General features: G+C 35.4%; 1 protein-coding gene across 2 annotated transcripts in view; it reads left to right on the forward strand.

The window, feature by feature from the left end:
• Positions 1–21,496, forward strand: part of LOC136800290 (sortilin-related receptor-like) — a 31,421-nt gene extending 9,925 nt beyond the window's left edge. For both annotated transcript variants that reach the window (XM_067056917.1, XM_067056918.1), the window contains exons 9-33: positions 122–236; positions 423–496; positions 1,566–1,654; positions 1,858–2,033; positions 2,343–2,538; positions 2,937–3,068; positions 3,251–3,336; positions 3,582–3,773; positions 4,427–4,634; positions 5,112–5,319; positions 5,906–6,098; positions 6,478–6,648; positions 6,992–7,114; positions 9,269–9,391; positions 10,130–10,258; positions 10,960–11,097; positions 12,459–12,575; positions 13,514–13,693; positions 14,288–14,401; positions 16,915–17,013; positions 17,295–17,426; positions 19,196–19,331; positions 19,545–19,824; positions 20,323–20,791; positions 21,348–21,496. In XM_067056917.1, coding sequence (XP_066913018.1) covers positions 122–236; positions 423–496; positions 1,566–1,654; positions 1,858–2,033; positions 2,343–2,538; positions 2,937–3,068; positions 3,251–3,336; positions 3,582–3,773; positions 4,427–4,634; positions 5,112–5,319; positions 5,906–6,098; positions 6,478–6,648; positions 6,992–7,114; positions 9,269–9,391; positions 10,130–10,258; positions 10,960–11,097; positions 12,459–12,575; positions 13,514–13,693; positions 14,288–14,401; positions 16,915–17,013; positions 17,295–17,426; positions 19,196–19,331; positions 19,545–19,824; positions 20,323–20,791; positions 21,348–21,406 — 3,939 coding nt within the window. In that variant the 3' untranslated portion in view covers positions 21,407–21,496. The remainder of the gene's footprint in view (positions 1–121; positions 237–422; positions 497–1,565; positions 1,655–1,857; positions 2,034–2,342; positions 2,539–2,936; positions 3,069–3,250; positions 3,337–3,581; positions 3,774–4,426; positions 4,635–5,111; positions 5,320–5,905; positions 6,099–6,477; positions 6,649–6,991; positions 7,115–9,268; positions 9,392–10,129; positions 10,259–10,959; positions 11,098–12,458; positions 12,576–13,513; positions 13,694–14,287; positions 14,402–16,914; positions 17,014–17,294; positions 17,427–19,195; positions 19,332–19,544; positions 19,825–20,322; positions 20,792–21,347) is intronic.
• The last annotated feature ends 1,734 nt before the right edge of the window (positions 21,497–23,230 follow it).

Consider the following 23,230-nt stretch of genomic DNA (forward strand, 5'->3'; position numbering starts at 1 on the left):
TATTTGACCCCTTGATGAAGTACTTCGATGGTAGCTTATTTCAAATTTAATTAAATGTTCATCTTTGTCGTTTATAAAATTGTTCTTGATTAAGTTTTAAACCGCTCCTTCAATTTTATAGACTGGTTCTTTATGCGCACTACAATTATCACAAGAGTTTGGTTTCCACAACCCATACACACGTTTTACGCCCATTTACTCCAAGAAATCTGCGCCTGGATTTATCTTAGCTACAGGTATAGTTTGAAGACTGGTTAACTTATTCTTTCTACTAGATTACTTTCCTTGAAGTTGTTTTGCATATGTGATGAGCAAGATTTTTGTATTTCTTTAAATTTTTTAAAGCACCAACTGTAGTATAGACTTTAAAAATGTATTCCTAGACTCTAAGTAACACTAAATTTCTGTTTCATTTTTTTTAGGAAATGTTGGACCTTACCTAAATTCAACTCCGAACGTTTTTCTCTCAACTGATGCTGGAATTAGTTGGCGAAAGGTTTCTTCTTTTTATTTGTGAAAATATTTAACATGTTCTGTCTACCATTTTCTATCATTGATCGGCCCTTTTATTCATAACACCCCACCTCAAGACATTAAACTGTCCACTGGCCAGGTGTGGGCCTAGTGCATCGCACCTGAAGTGTGTCCGAAATAATCTCGACGCGAGAGGATCGAATGCGAGAATAGATATATTCAAACTGAATGAAGAAAGAAAAAACGAAAATTCATAAATATTTGACAAAACAAAGTTTGATCCTAATTAAAGAAAATATGACTAATTGACTAATTATTAAACGGAATTAATTAAACTGAGATAAATATGAGAAAAATGATTGACAAACTAACAGAAAATTCTAACTTAACTTAAAAATGTGTAAAACAGAAAAGAAAAAAATGAGGCTAAACAGACAAGACCAGAGGTCAGACAAAAACCTAACCTAACCTAAGCCTATGAAAAAGAACAAATGAAAACAGCAGAAAAACTCACCAGCTGGCCACGAGTGAGATGCTGTGTAAGATGCTGACCAGAAAGGTAGTGAATACCAGAGGCGAGTAATCACTACAACGAGAAACTGGATACGAAGACGCTTTGCCATAACGAAAACGATAAATTTCCACTGAATTTCTTGAGAGAGTCGACTCATGTCATAAACAACCTTCTCCCATCAAATCAAAATTAGAATGAATTCAGAAGTCACAAGCGTGAAAGAATCGGAGATAGTATGGCATAAAATAATTGCCTAATAATTAAAATTAATTATGCTACAGTATAAAGAAAACCTAGAGAAAATGTTATTTGGGAATATGCTATATACAAACAAAGGGAATTAATATGCGAAGGAGGGTCAACTAAAAAGCTGATGGAAATTTTATATTGTCTGTTATAAGAACAGTTCGTAAGATTACATCAGGTTAGCAATGATCTCAATATTTTTTGCGAATAGTTCTATTTTTAAAGCTCTGTCCTTGCATTTTGTTAGATTAACATTATTAATTCTACAGTAATCTGCAGTAATAATCATTTGTCAAAATCTTGTCTCTCTCACTTTCCTATCTCCTTATAGATTTTGGATGGCCATTACTACTATGCGTTTGTGGATCACGGTGGTATCATTGTTGGTGCACAAAAATATGGTTATACTGACACTTTGAAGTGAGTCTAATTTATGAGGTCTCCTGCCTCTTATTGCCAGTTGAATCGTTATTGTGCAGTATTGGTTGCCATTTATTTTCTCTTTGGATTACAAGGACAAAATATAGCAATCCTTGACAAGAAACACACATCAGTACGTTTTGCGACAACGATCTCTTCTTCCCATTTTCTTTTTCTTAATTTTCCTTTTTCTTAACTTTCAGGTTTTCTTGGGATGAAGGGCATTCGTGGCAAGATTACAAATTCTCCAAAGATCCAGTTCGAGTTTATGGCTTGCTCACCGAGCCTGGTGAAAAGTCAGCCATTTTCACCGTATACGCTTCGAAAGCCAACGGTCATTCCTGGTTTGTCATTCAAGTCGACTTTAGACAGTTCTTAGGTAATCTTTTTTATAGATTTTCTGATCTAAAATCTTTTACTTAAGTGGAGTTGGGAATTTTTTTACATGCATAGTATGTACATACTGAATTTTAATTCTAAAGAGTTGGTGGCTGTATCTTGTTTATGTATTTCGATCTAAAGGTCTCCACGTATGACGTTGTATGAACATAACGAGTTTTGAGTCCAAAGACTCGGTGTCTCTGTTCAAAGTATTATCATACAATGAAAACCGAAAGTCAGAAAAATTGAGTGTAAATGTTAAGGATACAGAACCCACAAATGTTTAATGTATTTTTTATTCTTATAGGAAGACCATGCGATAAATCGAAGGATTATTACTTATGGGAATTGGGTGATTTACGGAACGATACACAACACTGTTCACTTGGCAAGAAGCAGAAATACGAGAGACGGTTAGCTGACCACAAGTGTTACAATGGGTACAATTACGATCGAGCTGTGGAAGTCAGCAATTGTCTTTGCACTCGTGAAGATTTTATGTGGTATGTGTGTGATTTGAGTTGACGATCTCTGATTTAGTTTTCAAGGGGAATTGGATTTTCATGTATGGAATAGAAGAGCGTCGTTTATGAGCGTTTCTTGTTGACGGTGACTTTCAATATTATCGAATAATGGAACGTCGAGTTAGAGAGTCAATTGTAATTTAATTACTGTCGATTCATCGTGGACATGTATTTTGGGATCTAAAAACTACTTTCTTTCTTTAAATTTCTTTTTATCTTTTTTTTTACCTACTGTGGGTATTTTTTATGTCATGATCTTGAAGTGCACCTACATTTGCTAAGGTAAGTTAGTGTCTGTCCGCCCATCTGGATATTTTGATCGGTTGTAATTTCAATATATATATTTTAAAACATGACAACCATCCTATCTTTTTCAGTGATTTTGGATTCAAAGAGTTCGTTCTGGGTTGGTTTGGCACGTTTTGCTTCCCAGATATCAATTTCTTCAATGCTACCATAAAACAGCCGAGTTGGTGTCAACCTGGACTGCTTTACAACATTTCATCCGGGTGGGATTCTGTTCCAATAAGTATTTCTTTCTTTAAACGAAATTGTATTAAAAGTATTTTTGTAGAACGTAGGTAGAACGTTTCATTTTTTAAATAAGCTCGCATCAGTTTTCAAAATCTGTTTTGAGTCTAGCAAAGTCCTAATGATTGAAAACTAACTGTTTTTTCGTCAATCCCTTCAGTTATCGAAAGATTCCTGGCGACACTTGCGAAGGAGGTGATTTCGACAAGAAATTTCTCCCCGAAACGCGTGCCTGCCACATTGATCGTAAGTAAAGTTAACCTTTTCAACATGATTGACTCTCTGGTGAAACCTGAAAAAAATGAGTTTTAAGAAAAAGGCTTTACCTAATAACAGCTTCTCTGTTCTTACGATCGTGAGTGAAAAGGCCATTATACTACTCAAAAAAGAGTCCAGTGTTCAAGATTTTGAGCACATCACAAAACAGTGTTAATTGTTCTAATCTAATCACAAAACTACGTTAAAACTTCTGATTTTTTTCATCTTTCTAGCTATCGACGATTTTGTATTGTACGCCAAATCTTCATATATCATGCGATATGACCTGAAAAGCCATCAGTCCGTTCGAATGCATCTGAACGGCATGAAAAACGTCATTTCGCTGGATTATGATTACGCGGGGAAGACTCTCTTTTACGCTGATATTACACTCGATCGGATCATGCGCATGAACTTGACCACAGGTGAGTCGAGGATAGTTTTTTTCAAAAAAATGTTAAAATTTCAAAGGAAAGTGGTTTAAAATTTTTAGCGAAAGATGAGCACTACGGTGGCTTCTTCTAAAAACGCTAGTATTACGGAAGGAGTCATGTGAGGGTTTAGCGTCAAATGCGGAGTAATCTGAGGAAACACGAAAATTTCGCTTTCTTTTTTGGGACCAGACATCGTCTTTTTGATTGCCGTCTCGCGTAGCCCCTCTTGACCATAAGAGTACTGAGTTTTAGAATGTTACTCTTATTTGCTGTCCAATTTCCTGAACCCTTAGGGGGACTAACAATGTGAAAATAAAAAAAATATTTCAAATGCTACATCGACATCAGCGCGCCAGAAGTATGTTTCTTTTCAAAAGAGCCGTTAAACCTCACGGTTGTAGTCCTTATTTCCATTCGGAGAGATTTTCTGCCAAGGAAATCTTTAGCAAAAAACGCGCGCCAAAGTTTGACTAATTTAGGTTATTTTTCAAGAAAAAAGAGTCAAAATGACTGTTTACCTTGTCAAATCACTAGGTACTATGATTTAGTTTTTTAAGAGTCTTTGGGAGTTCTACGTTGTTGTTGTGCTGAGTATTGTCTACAGAAAAATTACAAATATTGTTTTGCTATTTCTCATATGATAGGTCATTTACATGAAGTTTTGCAATTTGACGAAGAAAGAACATACGTGGAAGGTATCGCTTACGATTGGATGAATAAAGACATCTACTACACTGACGTTGGATCCGCTGAAATTGGTATCATTTCAGTGGATGGACGTTTCAAGAAGAAATTATTTGGACCCAGTGACGTTGGTAAACCCCGTGGAATAGCTGTACATCCGGCAAAAGGGTATAGCAGAAATTACACTCGAGAATATTTATAATCCAGTGTTCACTGTTCGTCGGTCTCAGCGAAGTATACAAATGGGTTTTTCCGTCTCAAAATTCTTTAATTCACCAAAATTATCAAAGATCAGGCTGGACTTCACAAAAGTTCTTGGTTTGCCCTCAACCGACCTTAAATTTTGGAGATGGGTCGGTCGGAAATTTTTTTTTTATTTTGGTTATGGAATTTTTGTTTACATTTTGTAATTTTTGAAGAAAAAAATTCTCTTCGTCGAAATAGCAATAAAAGTGTTTAGGTCGGTCGGTCGGTCTGACGGCAAACCAACATTTTTTTAGTCCAGCCCCAAAAGAGGGCAATACGTTAAGTTTAGACAGCCAACTTGCTACTTACTTTAATTCACAATTAGAAAAGGCTGGGCGGCAAGTCGGCCGTCTAAACTAGAGCTTTACCGACAATGAAACTCGTTGTTTATTTTTCTAGTGTCATGGCGTGGACAGATTTAGGATCCAACCCCTCCATCACTATAGCCAACATGGACGGCTCTGGCAAAAAGAACTTATTATCAACCAGTCAAAACATTAAAACACCTAACGATGTTGCGTTTGATTACGAATCTAACCTTCTCTATTGGACTGATTCTGGTATGGATCGAATCGAGAGAATTCAACTTGACGGTCGCGGTAGAAAGGTTTGTGAATTTTTGATTTTGTCTGTGTTTACACTTTTATGATTTCGATGGCAAGGTTTGATTGAGAATCAGAGTCACGGTTGAATGGTAATTCCTATTATTTGGATTGCGCATCATCTTATAATTTGCAAGAAGAGAGATTATACAAACAATATCCCATGTAACAATTATTGTGATATCATATAACTCCATATTACTTTATTACACGGGTTATAAACGACTCGAGTCTAGTCTGAGCGAATTTTCTGATCCACTGAGCTATTTTTTCTGTTTATTATTCGAACGTTAAGCGACCCTTTGGGTATTCGAGCTAAGAAGAATCCACTGTGCAGATATTTTGTATTGATACTCGAGCTCTGCAAACCGTTTCCCATTTCAAACTTATGCAGTCAATGTTATTACCATCTATTTCTCATACAAAAGATTCCCTACATGGTACTTGATTCCTCTCTACTTTAATGCTCTGCAGTCAAAGAGATGGATCAAAGGGAAAATGTTAGGTAGACAGCTAGAGAAAAGAGAACTTTCGGGTCGCCCTCAACTGCGTCGCAGACTTACTTAACTATCTCTTCCGTTTTTCTTGTAGGTCATCCAATCATCAGGGGTGAGTAACCCATACTCGTTGGACATTTACAAACAGAAGATTGTATGGGACGATTGGTCATATGGTGGTGTACAACTCATGGATAAAGAAAGCGGAGATGGAAAACAAAACTTAGTCAACTGGCTATACAAACCAACTGCTCTCAGAGCTTTCTGGGAGGGTAAACAAAAGTTGGGTAAGTCGCCTCACCTGCACACTTCATCAACCAGTATGATTTAGATATAGCTCTACTAGTTCAGACGGCCGATTTTCTAATTAAAGAGAGCATGTAGAGCATGACTTGTTTCCAGATTGCTTGCTTCCCACTTGTTCTAAACCAAAAAGCTTTTTTTCAGATGACTTGAATCCGGGCCTCGTTTTCTCAGAAAATAAACCAAGAATTTTAAAGAAGGATCTAAAGGACTTAACTATGATGAAGGATCTCTGTCTTAATAACAAGCTTTGAGATCAGAGAGCTTAATGAATGCATCTATCAAATCTCCAATGTTTTGCGTGTTCATAATTATAACTAAGCATTTTGAATTGAATCACTTTTACTTTCACTTTCCTATCAGATAACAATCCATGTGCGCCAGGCCACCACAACTGTACATTTAAATGCTTACCAGCCAACGGTAAACCATCGTGCGTGTGTCCAGAAGGTTTAAAACCCGTGTCTGGTCCCTTACAATGCAAATGTCCTAACGAGGAGGTTTTTGATCGAAAAACGAACGCCTGTAGACCACGTAAGACCATTCTTGTTTTCAAAAATTACAGCCTTAGAGTCACTTTCACTTTTTCTACTTTCACTTTACAATGTTTCATAAAATATAGATTCGAGATTTTCGATTTTTTTCTCTCTGTAATCTAGGGCAGAACGCAAACTAACTTTAGCTCACTTTTTTCAAGCGATATTTGCGCAGACCTGAATACTAGGCTCGACTTCTTTACTCGAAAAAGTTTAAACAATCCCTTATAAACCTTACTCCATCTCTCGAAATTTCCTTAACTCGACCAAACTTGTGTTCCACTGTATACTGTTTAAGTCCTGGATTGCTGAGCTAACAATTTCCTTATTAATGTTTACAGCGAAGAACGAGACGTGCACGGCTCACCAGTTCACATGTACACATTCAAAAGAATGTATTCCCGATCATTGGAAATGTGACGGCGATAAAGATTGTGGTGACGGAAGTGATGAGTGGGGATGCGGTACGGTTTTATAATTATTTCCATTCCTTTTACGTTTCTATTTGATTACAAACTTGGTCTTTTAACTCCAGTGGAGTCTCTTTTAACTTGAACCTATATAACACGAATCAGGGCCCTTTAACTCGAAAAGTTTTCTGTTCCCTTCAGTTAAAAATGTCAAATATGTTTTCTTTTCTATGGGTATTTTCGATTCGCGACGATTTTACTTTTAAAAAAATTATCAGATGGTTTGAGAGATGTTTTGCCTGTAGATTCCTTCAATGATTCTTAGCAAAACTTACAAACCTTTTTGCTTCTAACCCTTTTCCAAAGTTGAAATATCCAAATTGTAAGTTTTTGGACCTACCCCGGTGGGGTGGAGGTCCTATAAATTAACCTTCGTTCGTCCGTTCGTTCGTTATTGGCTTTCCTCGTGATTGGCTCATTAGTTTTTTGCACAAAGATGTATACGTTAAGGGAAGAAATTTTCGCGGGAACAAAATTTCGCGGTTTTCGCGAATTTTGCCTAAAACCGCGAAATTAAGTTCCCGCGAGATTTTACAAAATCGTCAATCCGCGAAATTTAATTTATTTCACGCATTCCCCCAAATTCGTACTACAGTAAAACCTCTAATTAACGGACACTCTAATAGGCGGACACCTCTGATTAGCGGACAATTTCTTTTTCCCCGGGCGTCTCCTAGTCAAATCCTCATAAAAAAGTTTCTAAAAGGCGGACACTCAATTAGCGGACCCTCTGATTAGCGGACAAATCTTTTCGCACGAAATGGCCAAAACCCCTATTTTAGCTCTCCAATTAGCGGACATTGAATATCAAACGGGTCACAGACGTCCAAAATCGAAAAAAAAAAATTAGATATTTTTATTTCAAGCACTTATTAGTCTTATTATTCAAATTATTTCTACAAATTTCCACTTTTCCCTTGACCTATTCAACGAACTTAGGTGGGCCGAAGAAATCATAAATCACTGGTACTTCAATTCCGTACCCACCACCTCGATTTAACCTCTTGCCAGTCACTCGAGCTCTGTTTTAATAGCCCTTCTCTTGTTCTTCTATGGTCTAGTGTCTGCAGATAAGTGCTTTAGACCCCAATTTTGTACTTTTGACACCCTGGGATGGCCTAATTTCAAAATTGGAGCTCCGAGATCAAAAGTTTCTAAAAGGCGGACACTTCTAATTAGCGGACACTAACCCCTTTCCCCGATGGTGTCCGCTAATTAGAGGTTCCACTGTATTTCAAGCCTTAAAACAGGTTTTTTGCTTATTTAATAACGCTTTTGGCCAAAAATATCCCGCAACCGCGAAATTAAATTCCCGCAAATTTTTCGTCAATCCGCGAAATTAAATTCCCGCGAAATTTAATTTATTTCACGCATTCCCCCAAATTCGTACTATTTCAAGCCTTAAAACAGGTTTTTTGCTTATTTAATAACGCTTTTGGCCAAAAATATCCCGCAACCGCGAAATTAAATTCCCGCGAATTTTTCGAAAATCGATGAACCGCGAAATTAAATTCCCCCGAAAAAAAATAATTTGACCAACCGAGAAATTAAATTCCCGCGAAAATTTCTTCCCTTAAGGTAGACCCTCGAATGTGACGGAGCCCGATTTTCGCAAAAAAAAAATTTTGGGCAAATTTGGGCCAAAAAACGGCTAAAAACGGGTTGGAAAATTGGATCATTAACTTTTTCTGATTTTTTGCATGAAAGTAGGCTACCATCATAGGTAAAAGATGGCTCAAGCAGATTTTTTCAAAAAAATTTTGTTGGTTCAAAAAACGCATGTTTATCTATAAGAATCACTATTAATAAGCATACGTCAATGTTCTTTGCCAAATTACTAAATTTTTTGATGAGATAGATGTTTTTTTTGCTCGCAAAGTCTTGAATATGAAAGAATATTTCAAGAGCATGAAATTTTGGTTTCTAAACGTTTTTTTTATAAGAAACAAACGAATAATTTTAATAGATCGTCACTATTTGTGTTCTGAATGATTGTTTAATGGTCACGCTCACGTAGATATCAATTATATATGTGTTAAATACAAAACCAGGTAGGTCCATAAAAGTATCACTTGTTTAATTTTAAGCAAGATTAACTGATTATATCCCTTTGATTGTCATTAATTCTCTTGCCATTCATCTTTTCAGCTGCACCTGAGGTTTGCAAAGTGAACCAATTCAGATGTGCGAACGGAGCGTGTATCTTGAGATCGTGGAAATGCGATAACGAAGAAGATTGTTCTGATGGCAGTGATGAAAAGAATTGCACTAGTAAGTTCTTGTTAAAGTCCCTTGCATTGAATTTAGCAAGTTTATGTATTTGTATTTCTCTGCGATGGAGACGGTTAGGGTTTGATTCATCTATTTCTTGACCGACTAATAGTTTGACACACATTTTACCGTCCTCGATTTTGCGGGTCAAAACTGCGGGTCAAAACTGCGGGTTTTTCCAAATCACCTCAGTCACGCTACACTGTCCTCGAAAGTGAAATTACATAAACTGGCTATTGGCAAAAAATGTACATTTGAGTCAATTGATTTTCAAGGGGAATTGGATTTTTATCGTATAAGGGAGTGTAACGAATAGTAGAGCGTCGTTTACAAGAGTTGATTGTTGATGGTGGCTTTCGATATTACCGAATAACGAGGCACACAAACCAACATTATCCCGTAAACAGTTATAGCTTACATGTTTTTTCTTTTATAAGCATAACGTTTATAAGCATATGCAGGCTCAGTTTTTGGTATCTAAACAATGGCTCCATTGTTTGAGAACAATAGAATGCTAAGCATAATACGAGCCTGGAATAGGGACAGACACTTGCTTATGAAAAAAAAGAAGATGTAAATCGTATAACACCAATAAGGGTCGGCTTAAAAAGGGCTGATAAGGTTATTGTATAAGATATATTATGAATGACTCCAGTCTTAAGTGGTAGCATATCTCCAGTTTTATTGCATAAGACCTCAATTATGTTTTCAAACATGTTTTCTGTTTACTCATTACAGCGGCAGGCTGTGCAGTTGGGCACGTGAAATGTCCGACATCTGAATGCATCCCGAACAACTGGGTTTGTGATGGAGAAGACGATTGCGCAGATGGTTGGGATGAGAAGGATTGCTCACAAACAACTACAGGTAATTAAAAAATCATTGTAACATTATGTGCTCTTCTACAACAATAATCTAGTCTAGCGTGCTAATTATATTGGAAGGGACAAATCTGGACAAATTGTAGTTTATATAAACGTGTATTATCCCATAACAACTTTCGTAGTATCGTATTATCATATATCACCAATATTACACGGATTATAAGCGACTCCAGTCGAACAAGAATCGGTCTTTCTGTCCTCTCTGCATGAACTAAACGCGTACGTACGCGTACGCAACGAAGTTGTTTGTAATCAGCCTTGTAGTGAGTGTAGTGAAAGCTTGTTGAACGGATGTTATACATCACGCCTGACACTCTGGCTATAATACAGCAAACTTTTCTTTATTCAAGCTTCTAGTTAAAATTATTTGGTAATAGAACTCTGTACAGTATGGTTGAATCTCAACCTTCGTCGCTCATTTGACTTAAGGCTCAATCTGAAAATTAATACCTTACAAAATTGAAATTTTTTTATGGTGTTCACTTTTGAAATTGAGATCCGCCATTTGTCATTCAGAGGAATATTTAATGTTTTCCTATGACAAAAAGGCCAATCCTAAAAACAGACCAGAATTGAAAGATTTCAAATTTTCCAAGACACTTATTTTGAGATTGAACCTTTAGTCATGTTGACGACGCCTTGTCTTTTGTGTTTGACAACGTTTTTCTTACTTTCTCCTTTTAGTTCGGCCGACAGTAGTGTGTCCAGCCACCCAGTTTGGTTGTATCAAGTATAATCGATATCGATGTCTGTCCAACTCATTCAAGTGTAACGGCGATAACGATTGTGATGATGGTTCCGATGAAAGGGGTTGCGCTAAAGGTAAGACGTCTAGGAGGAGTCTGTTAAATCAGGCGCCTTACGCGCCTCCGCGCCCTCATTTTTCTTCGAGACTCCTCGCCTTACGCGCCCTACGCGCCTTCATTTTTTTCATGTGCCTTGAAAATTTGGAAAATGTTCAAATCAATTATGTTCGTTATTGGTATTATTTAAAATTACCCTGTCTGTAATTCGATTCTTTTTTTAATTTTTTAATTTTTAAATCTTTGGTCTCATGAAGATCAAATTAGAGGGAGTCCACTGTAGCTTATGATCGTATGATCTTAACAGAATGTTTGTTATGTAATGTTGTGTTTAAAGTAATTTCATTTTATGATAATACTATAGACATAGAGTCGTTGTAAAACGCTGTAAACATGGAGCCCATCTATGGAGTACTCAATTAGTGTAATAGAGTGCCCGAAATACTTCACAGACCAGAATAGAAAACTCGTTTTCGATTACCGACTAACAAGAAAAAGAAAAATTTTATGAATACAACTCTAATGCTTTTATTTTTAAGTGACTTTGTCTTTACAAATACCATATTTCTTTGATAAAGAACAAGAAAAACAAAAGAAATCAAACTTTGAAAGCAAAATTTGAAGAAAAACAATTCCACTGTGGTATAATAGCTGTGGTCTATCAGGAATTATTCAATGGCTGTTTTTGCGTACATGTATATAATGATATATCATAAGATGATATACAATTACATAACATCGTTTTACCTTCTTACTAGAGCTATCGATTTAATTGTTATAAAGTAGATGCTTATGATAAAAATAAATATTTTCATATTATGCACCATCCCTTGAAAAAATATGAAGGCGCGTGAAAATATTTGAAGGCGTGAAGGGCGTGGAGGCGCGTGGTTTAGCAGGAGGGGTGGTGCTTAACTTGGCGACCGCCTACAGCGTTGTTTAGCATTGGATCCTCAGCTAGTTTCCAGCTAGTCAATTTCTACAATTTTGACTTTCTAAGTCCTCAGTTGTCTTAAAACAGACCCAATATCTACGGAAATTTTGAAATTCATTGCCGCACTGCGGTACGTTTTACGCGAGAGAAATACATTCTGTTACGAAGTAAATCATCAGTTGTAGTTACGGACCAATGGTCCCAAAATCTTTGAAATCCTTTCCCATGGCCAATTCCTTTACGTGGCAAATTCAGCATACTAGACGAGTAATTTTAACACAGCAAAAAATAAAGGAATGGACAAATTATAGTTTATATACAAACTGATATTATCTCGTTTTTGAGATTATTGTATTATCATATAACAATCATATAACAATCATATTACTGTATTACATAGTTTCTAACAACTCCAGTCTAACTCAAGTTCAAATCTTTCATTACAGTGATTTGCAGTGCATTAGAACGGAATTGCGATAATGGTCTTCAATGTATTGCCCGTCGCTATTGGTGTAACGGATGGCCTGATTGTAATGATGGGTCTGACGAAAACAATTGTGCCTGTAAGTCTAAATAATTCGTAACAAACCTTACTAAAAGTTCTTCAATCTCCAAGGAGGTTATTTTTTTTCATTTAATTAAAATTTCTTCCGTCCTAGACGGTTTTCCTCATCAGCGAAGTATATAAAGAATTCTGCATGATTCATTAAAATCTCAAGAATTTTTCTGCTAATTTGCTGTGTGAAATTTATTTTCCGTCTCAGAAAAAAAAATTCCTTCATCAATATTAATGTCAGTGATACCAAATTTTTGAATTTTGAATATGTACGGACGCTGATAACCGTTGATAATTAATGAATAGATTATCTGGTACTCGATGTAGAAATTTTCTTCCGACACGCTAAAGCTCTGAAGGTCGGGAAAATTTTAACATCTGGAACCTTTGGGTTACCATTTTTCATTTTTCTGTAAGGTTTCTCAGGCAGCAGAGATTTTCATGCTAAATTCAGTCGGGTGGAACCGATAGTCAAGCAAAAAGTGTAAGGACTGCTAGACACGATTGTGATGCGGTTCATCAAACGATTACTACTATAGGTCTCCGACGGTGATATTGGCCCGCTCCTTCAGAGCTTTAGCGTGGGCGGCCGCCAATACACCATCGGAATATCAGATCAATGAATAGATTGTCCTTATCAAAAAATGATTTTGTATAAACTTTCTACAATTTAAGTCTTTTGTCTTCTCTAAGGTATCGACTAGTAGAGGGGTCCTAGATTTCTTCAAAACACAATAAACGGTAGAAGGGGTTGCGCAAAAATTGCTTTTAGATAATTTTATGAACTTTCAAACCTATCCCTAAATCTTTTATTCGACGGGACCTTAGAGTAGTGATACATATCATTCGTTGTATACTACCTATCTCCATAAGAATTGACGGGTATCTAATAGTCTTTATAGATTAAAGATGTGCTCATTAAATTTTCAATCTTTCCATTACTAGTCACCACACCACCACGACCAACCAGTCCGGAGATTTGTTCTGGAAACGGTACCTACCCTTGTGACAACAGGCGACGTTGCTATGGTCCGGAACAAAGATGTAACGGAATTCCTGACTGTAATGATGGGGCGGACGAAAAAGGATGTCCAACTCGAACAACTCCACGCCCAACCATCCCAGGTATCAATCCTTCTCATCAGATAAGGCAGTGATCTTCAGCGTAAAATCGGCAAAAATCCAGTCGATTAGGTCATAAATATCAATGTAAAATCACCTCCATCGTAGATCTTCACATCATAAAACATCCCCATGTTTGACATCAGTCTTGTCCTTATTCTAGACTGTAGGGAACGAAATGGTTATTCCGATAAAGGTTATACAGTAAAGTCTCTTTAACTCGAACCTCTATAACTCGAACGACTCCTTAACTCGAACAAGTTCTCTCATCCCTTCAGTTAACAATGCCTTATAAACCTTACTCCATAACTCGAACAAATTTCCCTAACCTTTCCATAACCCTACTCAAACCAATATATCAATGTCAAACGGTTTGTGACAAGTGACAGATTTCAGATAAAAAACCTCACTTTGACCACTGTATTTTATGGGACGAGATGGAGTTTTTAAAAGCTCTCATTTGATTTGGTTGGTCTTTAACCAGTGATAAACAATTGTGTTACTTTTTTTAAAGAACGCGTCATTTTTATTACTTCAAATGACCAATTATCAAAGGAAATCTTATAAAAACTCCATCTCATCTGTATTTTATTTCAGGGAAATGCAAGGGTTATCAATGTAAGAAATCCGTTAATTGTATTGGTTATCACCAAACGTGTGATGGACGTACAGATTGTCCGCACGGTGATGATGAGTGGCCTGCTTCTTGTGGTAAGTTCGTCTTCTTAATGATTTCGATATACAGTTGACGCTCTCTAATTCGACTTTCTGTTATTCGATACGTTCCATTATTCGATAATAATAAAGGCCACCATCAACAAGAAACTCTCATAAACGACGATCTACTATTCGATACACTGCCTTGTTCGATGATATTGAAAGTCACCGTCAACAAGTAACTCTCATAAACGACACTCTTCTATTCGATATGCTCCCCTATTCGATTAAAATCCGATTCCCCTTGGAAATCGAATTAGAGAGCATTAACTGTACTTGCTGATTCAAGTTATTGATTAAGCTATCCACCCGTTTCACAAATTGGATCTAGGAAATAGCTCAATTATTTAGAAATTCATACATTAAGCCAATTAATGAGACCCTAAACAGGACAACTCGTTAGCTCGGATTTTTCTCTAGCTAAATACTACAACAATGATAGGAAAATGTATTTCCATAGATCATTTGCCCTTACAGCGTGAATTTTGGTTGTGTCTCAAACTGATATTAGACTGCGGAAATAATCGTCCACGAGAAACAATGCACATTTCGCATCACACTCTAATCTTGAAACGTCTGATTAATTTAGGAATTTCTATATTAATTAGAGGGGGGCGTTTTGATTTTGATACCCAGCTGGCACACAACGTTCTTTCAACGTTTATCTAACGTTCACAACGTACGTTGTGGAGATTCTGTTCAAAAAAGAATGACACATTGGAAAAAAGCAATTTTTGTTGATTTTGGATAATGCCTTGTAACTTCTTAGCAAATGTTTCATGAGAGAGGGGAAAATACAAGATTGTGGATTAGGACTCTAGGAATTCACTGGAATTTCTTTTTTATCAAAATGTGTAGTTTTGAGGCTAATTTTACCCTTTTTCTATCCTTTTTTGAAATAGCCTCAATTAAGCACATATTGAATATCCACATTTGGAACTGGTTCAAAGTTGAAGATCACAAATTGAATTTTTCTAAGATATACTTATGTGAAAGAATTTCAAGTGATAAATGTGAAAAATTGTGGCTCGAACTCGCTGTATTGATATTTTTTCAATAATTAAAAAAACAATATAGCAAATAAATACTAGTGATGAAAATAATGAATCTGGTGTTCTTGAAAATTAGTAAAAAAATAGAACATATTTGAAGTATTTACTTACTAATTTGTGAAATCGTGCGGCTAATATTCACACTTTTTTGAAAAAAGGTCCTTATTTTAAATGGTAGCCACACCCATTCACAAAAGAATTCCAAAGACCTGAATTGTATGAGACTATAGCTTGATGATCAAATTTTCACTTTCTGAATTCAAAAGTATCAACTAATAGTTGCCCTGTGATTCTACGTGGCTAAAAAGACTTACTAAAATTTCCGGATTGTTAAAAAGGCTACCCACATTTTTTCAAATCGTGAGTGAAAAAAATAACCTTGTTGAAACTTTCGAAAATTTCATTGGCTTTCTTTTGATACCTTGCATGCCTTTCTTTAAAATTGATATGTGATTAATTGTGGCAATAAATGACAGGGAAAATCTATAAATTAGGCTTAAAATGAAGAAAAACTACTAGTTACTAAGTATGCAAATAACCACACATTTTAACACAAAATCATACAGGAAGTATTACAAAAAGTGTTTCTATGGAATTAGCCACATATTTAGCACAATATCCCAAAATTTCATAACTACAGCTTTTTTACATGGTGAATAAAGTCAGTACGTAAAATGCCTGTTGAAGCGTTTTCCTCAATGTCAAGCATCACAATTGCAAGGAGTATTTAGCCACTTAAATTCACATTTCTGATGCTGTATCCTTAGAAAATGAAAACAAAACCATTCAATAAGTATCATCTCAAGCAAAAAAATTTCAAATTCCTCGATTATACTTTTTTATTGAATACTTTTGTCTCTGGGTGTATTTTAAGTCTATTAACCACATTATTTCACTTTCAAGGATCAATTCGATCAATAGCCCTCATTTTTTCACATAATCTCAAAACTTTATTATTCAATATAACCTGTGCGAAATTTGGGTGACTGATCTTTTAAATTGAAGTTGCTACACCTTTTTGAAATTAGTTGGTAGAATTAGCCACTCAAAAAATTAGCCACAATCTTTCACACACTTTAAAGGCTAATTACTAGTCACTGAAGATCACTAGAAATTTCGTTTCAAACGCAAAAGAAATTTTTGTCATTTTGGGACGTGGGGATTAATCTTTTTAACTGTAGCCACAAAATATCACATTTTATAGGCTTTTTAAAATTATCACTAAAAAAGTTGAATTATGTCATTCTTTTTTGAACACGATCTGGACGTCGAAACAACAATGTTGTCTGGGTATGTTCTTATTGGGAGAAAGAAAAGACTAAACGCTTCGACTTCATGTAGGCAGGCAAAAAAGTTATATCCAAAACTGTGCACTATGTTGACAATGACTTTTCCCCCCATTTGCTCTATTTTCTTATCAGAAACATTTAACCTTAGTTATTTTGTATTTCCCAGCGTGTACCTTCCGTTGCCCTGACAACAATGCATGCGCAACACGCTGCAATGGGATACCAGAATGCAAAGGGAAAGAAGACGAAGCTAAATGTGATACTGGTAACATTTTTCTCTCATTTGTATGAATCTTCAACTCTTAGACATAGTCCACTTCTACTCGAACTCGATCCAAAACGGCAAAGCACTCGTTTGGCCCCAAAGTTCGAAAAACCAGGGGTTCACGGTTCGAATCCCCGCTCCTTCCAATGTTCCGTTCAGTTCATAGATAGCTGAGCCGGCTGGCCGTGGATCCCGTGAAAACAAGCGAAAGACTGTCTAAAAGTCCTAGATTACTGGGCTATCCATATGTAAGATATCGATTCTATCTATCTATCTTTCAGAAAAAGGGAAAGTTGACTGTGCTCTCCCATCCCCGTTCTCGAAGAAATGTGACGGTAGCTGTTTCAACATCACCGTCATGTGCGACGATCAAGCGCTCTGCGATGACGCCTCTGATGAACCTGCTGACTGCAGTAAGTTAACAATAAACAGCTACAATCAGTGCGATAATATATTAGCAGTAAGCCTTAAAACACCTTCAGAATTGAATCGTCAATTTTTTCGAGACCAAGGACTTACATTTTTTTGAATTGGTGAATGGCTTGTGAATTAAGAGTCTTTTTGTAACCTGGTCATCGTTTTGCTTACATAATTTTTTTTTTTTGGAGCAAGAAGCAAAAGTCATCTTTTAAAAGAACATTTTAAAATAAATATAAATATTATATTAGACTAAATTTAGTAGGGGGGAATTTGTTCGTTTTTTTTAGGTCGCTCGATTTTTTTAAGTCAAAGCACTTGTTATACATTTTTGGAAAGCTAAGGGGTAGAGGAATCAAAATAAATTGGGTGCCAATTTTTTTTCGGACACTTTGGTGTGATTTTCGCACAAATACGACGGTCTCAGGCAAAAATCATAGGGTGAAAAATTAATGAAAATTTTAACTTGAGAAAACGGAGACCTGTTGTATATTTTTGGAAAGCCCTCAAAAAATCAAGATTAGTGATATATTGCGAGTATAGGTGATTTCGGTACCTAACTCGAGATATTAACCCTTAAAAACAATGTTTTCAGTGTTTTTCAATTTCAGCCAGAAACAGCTGTTTTGTCCAGTTTTTGCGCTTTGGAAGCTCAATATCTCGAGTTAAGTACCGAAATCACCTATACTCGCAATATATCACTAATCTTAATTTTTTGAGATCTTTCCAAAAATATACAACAGGTCTCCGAAAAGAATCTCAAAATCGACGAATAAGGAAAATTTTGCTTACATAATGGGAAGGTTGAAAACGTTAGATTTTAGACGGCAACTTACACATGTTTTAATCACAGTACGCCTTTACCAGCCCCCTGCACCAATGTTTATATGAGTTTACTAAGGTCGAATGAGGCTTAAACGTAATTTTTCCTTCAGACGTGGTTTCTCCCAGATAAAAACTTGTAGCAGTGTTTTGCTAATAGGGTTTCAATTTTGTGAAAAAAATTTCGGTCTTCAGCCATTCCTTTACGTCTGCTTACGTTTCTGTTTTGCTCAACATTTCTGCAACTTCTTTTTGCCACTGTAATAACAGTTTTTCAACAATCTTCAACTTCTAGTCTTGAGTTCTAAAATGATGGTGTTTAAAGTTCTTTCGTCTGAGACGGATTTCCGTCCAAGTGAAGTACAGTGTGTCCTGAAAAATCTTTATATAATGTAAAATCCTTATCATTTGTGCGAAAGTTTATGACTTGTATACTTGATATTCCAATTTTCCAAGACCTATTCAATCATCTTGGAAATTGATTGTCTATTTATTGAACAGAGAACTGTAATCTTATTTCAAGTATTCAAGTAGCCCATTTTAGCCCATCATTAAATCTTATACTTAAAAAGAAAACTTTTATACTTAAAATATAATCTCAAAAACCTAATCAATCATCTTGAGAATTGAAAATCTATTGATGGAGCAATTTTGATAATGAGATTCGAGAATTTTACTTTTATATAGAAATTTGTTCGCTTTTTTGGGACACACTGTATATATAAAGATACTTTTACGTCTTAAAATTCTGCACAATTCAAGTTTCAAGAATATGTGGTAATTTGCTGTGTAAAAACTATTTTCCGCCTGAGACAAAAAAAAATTTACATTGACCAATATATATGTGAAGAAATAAGAATTTCTGTCCAACTATATTCACTCCGGAGATTTGGGTGACAGAGCAGCAATATATAATATGCGAGTTCTTGTTTGCACTTTGTAGAGAAAACGGACCGTGTACGGAATCTTGTCATCCAGAAAGACGTGTTGAAACATGAACACGTGTTACTTATGTGGAGTGCTCCGACCAAGGCATTCCCTCTCGGACAACTCGATTATTTTGACATCCAGTATATGAGGTCAGTATACTGTGATTGGTTGATACATTCTCTTGTTTATTTTACAAACCCTTTGTTAATTTTTTTTTTTACTATTCGTACCAACGATTTACAAGACTGCTTGGATTTTGAAATTTTGGTATTGGATTTTGGTGATGTTGTTTCGGTATTACGTGTTTCACAACCCTTATACTACTTCTAACCCTATACTCAATTTTCGTTTCTTTACCTCAGATTGGGTGATAAGTCTAAAAAAGTTATAAAGAAACGAGCTGAAATCAATAAAAGGAGTCTAGATATCGGTGACTTAGATCATTGCTCAAAATACATTTTCGCCATCGCTGTGGTGGTGAAGAACGTCAGCAACTTGTATATTGAGCAAACCATCGAAACTGGTGGATGGCAGGTTCCTTCCAAGAAATTCAAAGTCGTCGTGCACGAAGACTCGTTATCTTGGCAAGAAGTGTCTGGACCGTGTGCCAAGAGATACGCCTCCACTGTCATTGCTCGAAGGGTATGATTTATCTTTTTTTTTTAGATATATTTTTAGGGTATTTTTAAGATATCTCGAATAGTATAGGCTATAGGTTTAAAAATTGTACAGTCCAAGGCATTCCCCAAAAATGGCAGACAACCTCATCAAATGCTGTGACAAACAGAGGGGTTCAAGCAGTTACTCCGGAACATTATGAGTACTAAGTGATTTTTGATGATTTTGAAAAGGACCACCACAATGTACTAACTTATTTTGAGGTCAAGTTTCAATAATATCTGTTCATCAGTTTTTCCTAATTTTTTGCACAAAGACGTATAATTACAATGTGCTAATAAATAAAAAAAAACTCATTTTCCGAAATACAATTTTTGGCACCAAGAATTTTAAATTATTCAGTTTTTGTTTCTACATTGCCTTCATTAAACTTTTATTATTCGTTTTATAAACATGTAGGTCCATAAAGGTATCGCTTGTTAATTTGTTTATTTTACTGCTAATTTTTTCTCGTCTTTTCAGTTGAAATGTTTTACGATGATAGGTGATATGATGATCCCATCTATCAATGAAGATTTGCAAAACCCTGGCAGCGTCGTCAACCCCATGCAATTTTTCACCGGAAAACCAAACGGAACCTATTCCTGTCGAATCGAAATCAATTACGCACCCGAAAACACCGACGCTGACACAACGTACACAACTGCTTTCTCGGAATCATTTGATATCGTTAATAACCCAAAAACGCCTGATTCAGGTGGTCACACGGGCGGTAATCCGAAATCCGCTAATCGAAGGCGGAATAACACCTTAATGTGGGCTATACCAGTCGCTTTAGTCGTCTTGGCTTTATTCATGGGTTTAGGCGTGATGGTGTACAAATACCGGCGACTACAGCACAGCTTTTTGGCGTTCGCCGCGCGTGGAAATTACACGAGACAAGAGGACGATCTTGACGATGATGATAACATGGTGGTTGGCTTCCATGCTGGTTAGTATTATTTTTTGAATATTCGTTTGAATCAGAACACGGTTTATTACTTAACCAGAAACTTAATTCTGAGAGGAAGTATTTGAAATTCCTTTGTTTGCTAAAATTTGGATATCATTGACTTTTCCTTCTTTGCATATAATAATCTTCCATTTCACTGGATTTATTTAAGATGCTAATAATCATGGAATCTGAAATCGCTGACTACAAATAAGATATATGTTATCTAATCATTTGGCTTATTTTTTTTTAAATCCTGATGAACAAAACGGTAGACAAAGTTTTTTTGAGGCTTTTGACTTTTTGCACGAGTTGTGCCGAGTTTAATAAAAAATTGTCAGTGTCATACTTCAGTAGGGATGGTTTTAGAGTGCAATATTTTTCATTGATTTTTAAATTGGGACAAAATCAAAGTCAAATTCCAATGAGGTCGAAATTTTAGGCTAGTTTTGCCACCGGGACAGAATTTTGCCCATATTTTGCAAACGGGCTTGTGACACAGGGGTGTTCTATTGTAATCAAAGTCATCAATGTTCAAATCATAATCTTTCTTCAGGCGAAGACACTCCGATGATCAATCGTTTCTCTGATGACGAACCACTCGTTGTCGCCTAGGAACGGCAACCACAATCGTCGTCAAGCAGACAAAGTAGAGAGGTGAATTGTTTTAAATAGTAAAGTAACAAGTTCATAAAAATAATCAAATGCACCTAATCAATCGTACATAAATTTCCTAAAATTGTAATAATGGACTCCTTCTGGTTCCAAGATGAGATTCTTCGATTTTCACGAGGAAATTTTGGACTTTCAAGAATGAAGGTTCGTTTTGTGATTTTTTTGATAAAATAACTCAATAAAGGAAGTATTGGTAAAATAAAAAGTAATGGAAATTATTTTCTAAGTTTTTTTAAGCGTTCGTTGCTGACTTATCGTGACTCGCCTTTTCTCAAGCTTTTTATTTTAACTGAAGGTATGCAAATTAAAGACAGCTAATTTAAACATTAAATCGCCTTTTGTCACCGAAAAACATTTTGAGAAACTGAGTCATGTTTATGTCAGCATATTTTATTTTAAATTTGTGAGAACAAAATTTATTTGAAATTTTTTTTTAAAAGTGATTTTCTTCTTTTTTGGTTTTTGTATTTTAAATTGTAAATACTTCGTTGTTTTTTTTGTTTATTGTTGGTTGTTTGGAAATAATTGATTTTGTTTTTAATTTAAAAAATCTTAAAAATTATCGTAAAAATGTTCCCTGAAATTTTAGCCTAGTTTTGTCCGAGAAATTTTGTCATGGATTTTTGTAGACAATCTTTTTCTTCTTTGCTTATGTTGTGAGCTGAGATAAAGATTACATGTTTTTTTATAAGAATGAACTATATAAGAACATAAAGGCTTGAGATTTCCCCAATTTTCCAAAGTGGTGCCAACACCCACCAGTCTTATGTTGTGAGCTGAGATAAAGATTACATGTTTTTTTATAAGAATGAACTATATAAGAACATAAAGGCTTCGATGGACAAAGTCTGAAGAACTCTTTGTAGAATTTTAAGGAATTGCCAAAAAAAATTTTTAAGAACATTTTTATTATTAAAACTAAAAAATTTGGGACGTTCTTATAAAAATCGTGTGTTTGGTATCATTATTAATGATTCTAAATCCAATGGTTGTTCCCTTTATTGGTGTTTAGTTTAAAGGTTTAATTTTTTAATAAGTGTTCCTGTTTCATATCAGACACATATTTCATATCAGGACAGAGTCCGCCGCCTATTGTGATATTATGCTGATAAAAGCAAAAAGATGTTTTTCTTTTCCTCTCCCTGATCAATCTTGCTCCACATCGGTGTCAATCCAATGTGAAAAAGCTTGTGAATTAAAATTGATGAATAAGCAAACGATATCACTGTTATTTAAAAACATAACCTTTAAAGTTGACACCATGGTCATTTTACTTTGACAATCTATGTTTTATTAATTTCCAAATCTTTTTGTTAGTTATTTAATTTCTTATCATCTTAAAATTATTTAAACAAAATTGTGGACAATAAATAATTTGATGTAACCAAAAAAAAACACATTTCTATTTTAAAATCTATATGCATTCATTTTAACTTTTTTTAGGACACCCTAAATTTCTATTTACGATACTGTTGACGAATCATGAGTTTTTATTTCAGTACCCCTTAAACTTTTTAAAAGAATTCACGAAATTTCCGTTCACGCAATTTCTGTTCACGCAAAGTTTACCTATAGACCTTTTCATAAATTACGTCACGAACATCACTTGCCTTGTTTTGAAATTATTGCCATGTTGATTAACTCCCAGCAGGTTTTATTAAAACTACTTTCTTTTTATAAAAGAATCATTTAATGTCTCAAGGGACATAATCACTATGGTAATTGTTTGAATACGAGGCAAGTGATGTTTGTGACGTAATTGAT

Source organism: Clytia hemisphaerica, unplaced genomic scaffold (assembly GCF_902728285.1).
Source record: "Clytia hemisphaerica strain Z4C2 unplaced genomic scaffold, Clytia hemisphaerica genome assembly, whole genome shotgun sequence".
Lineage (NCBI taxonomy): Eukaryota > Metazoa > Cnidaria > Hydrozoa > Leptothecata > Clytiidae > Clytia > Clytia hemisphaerica.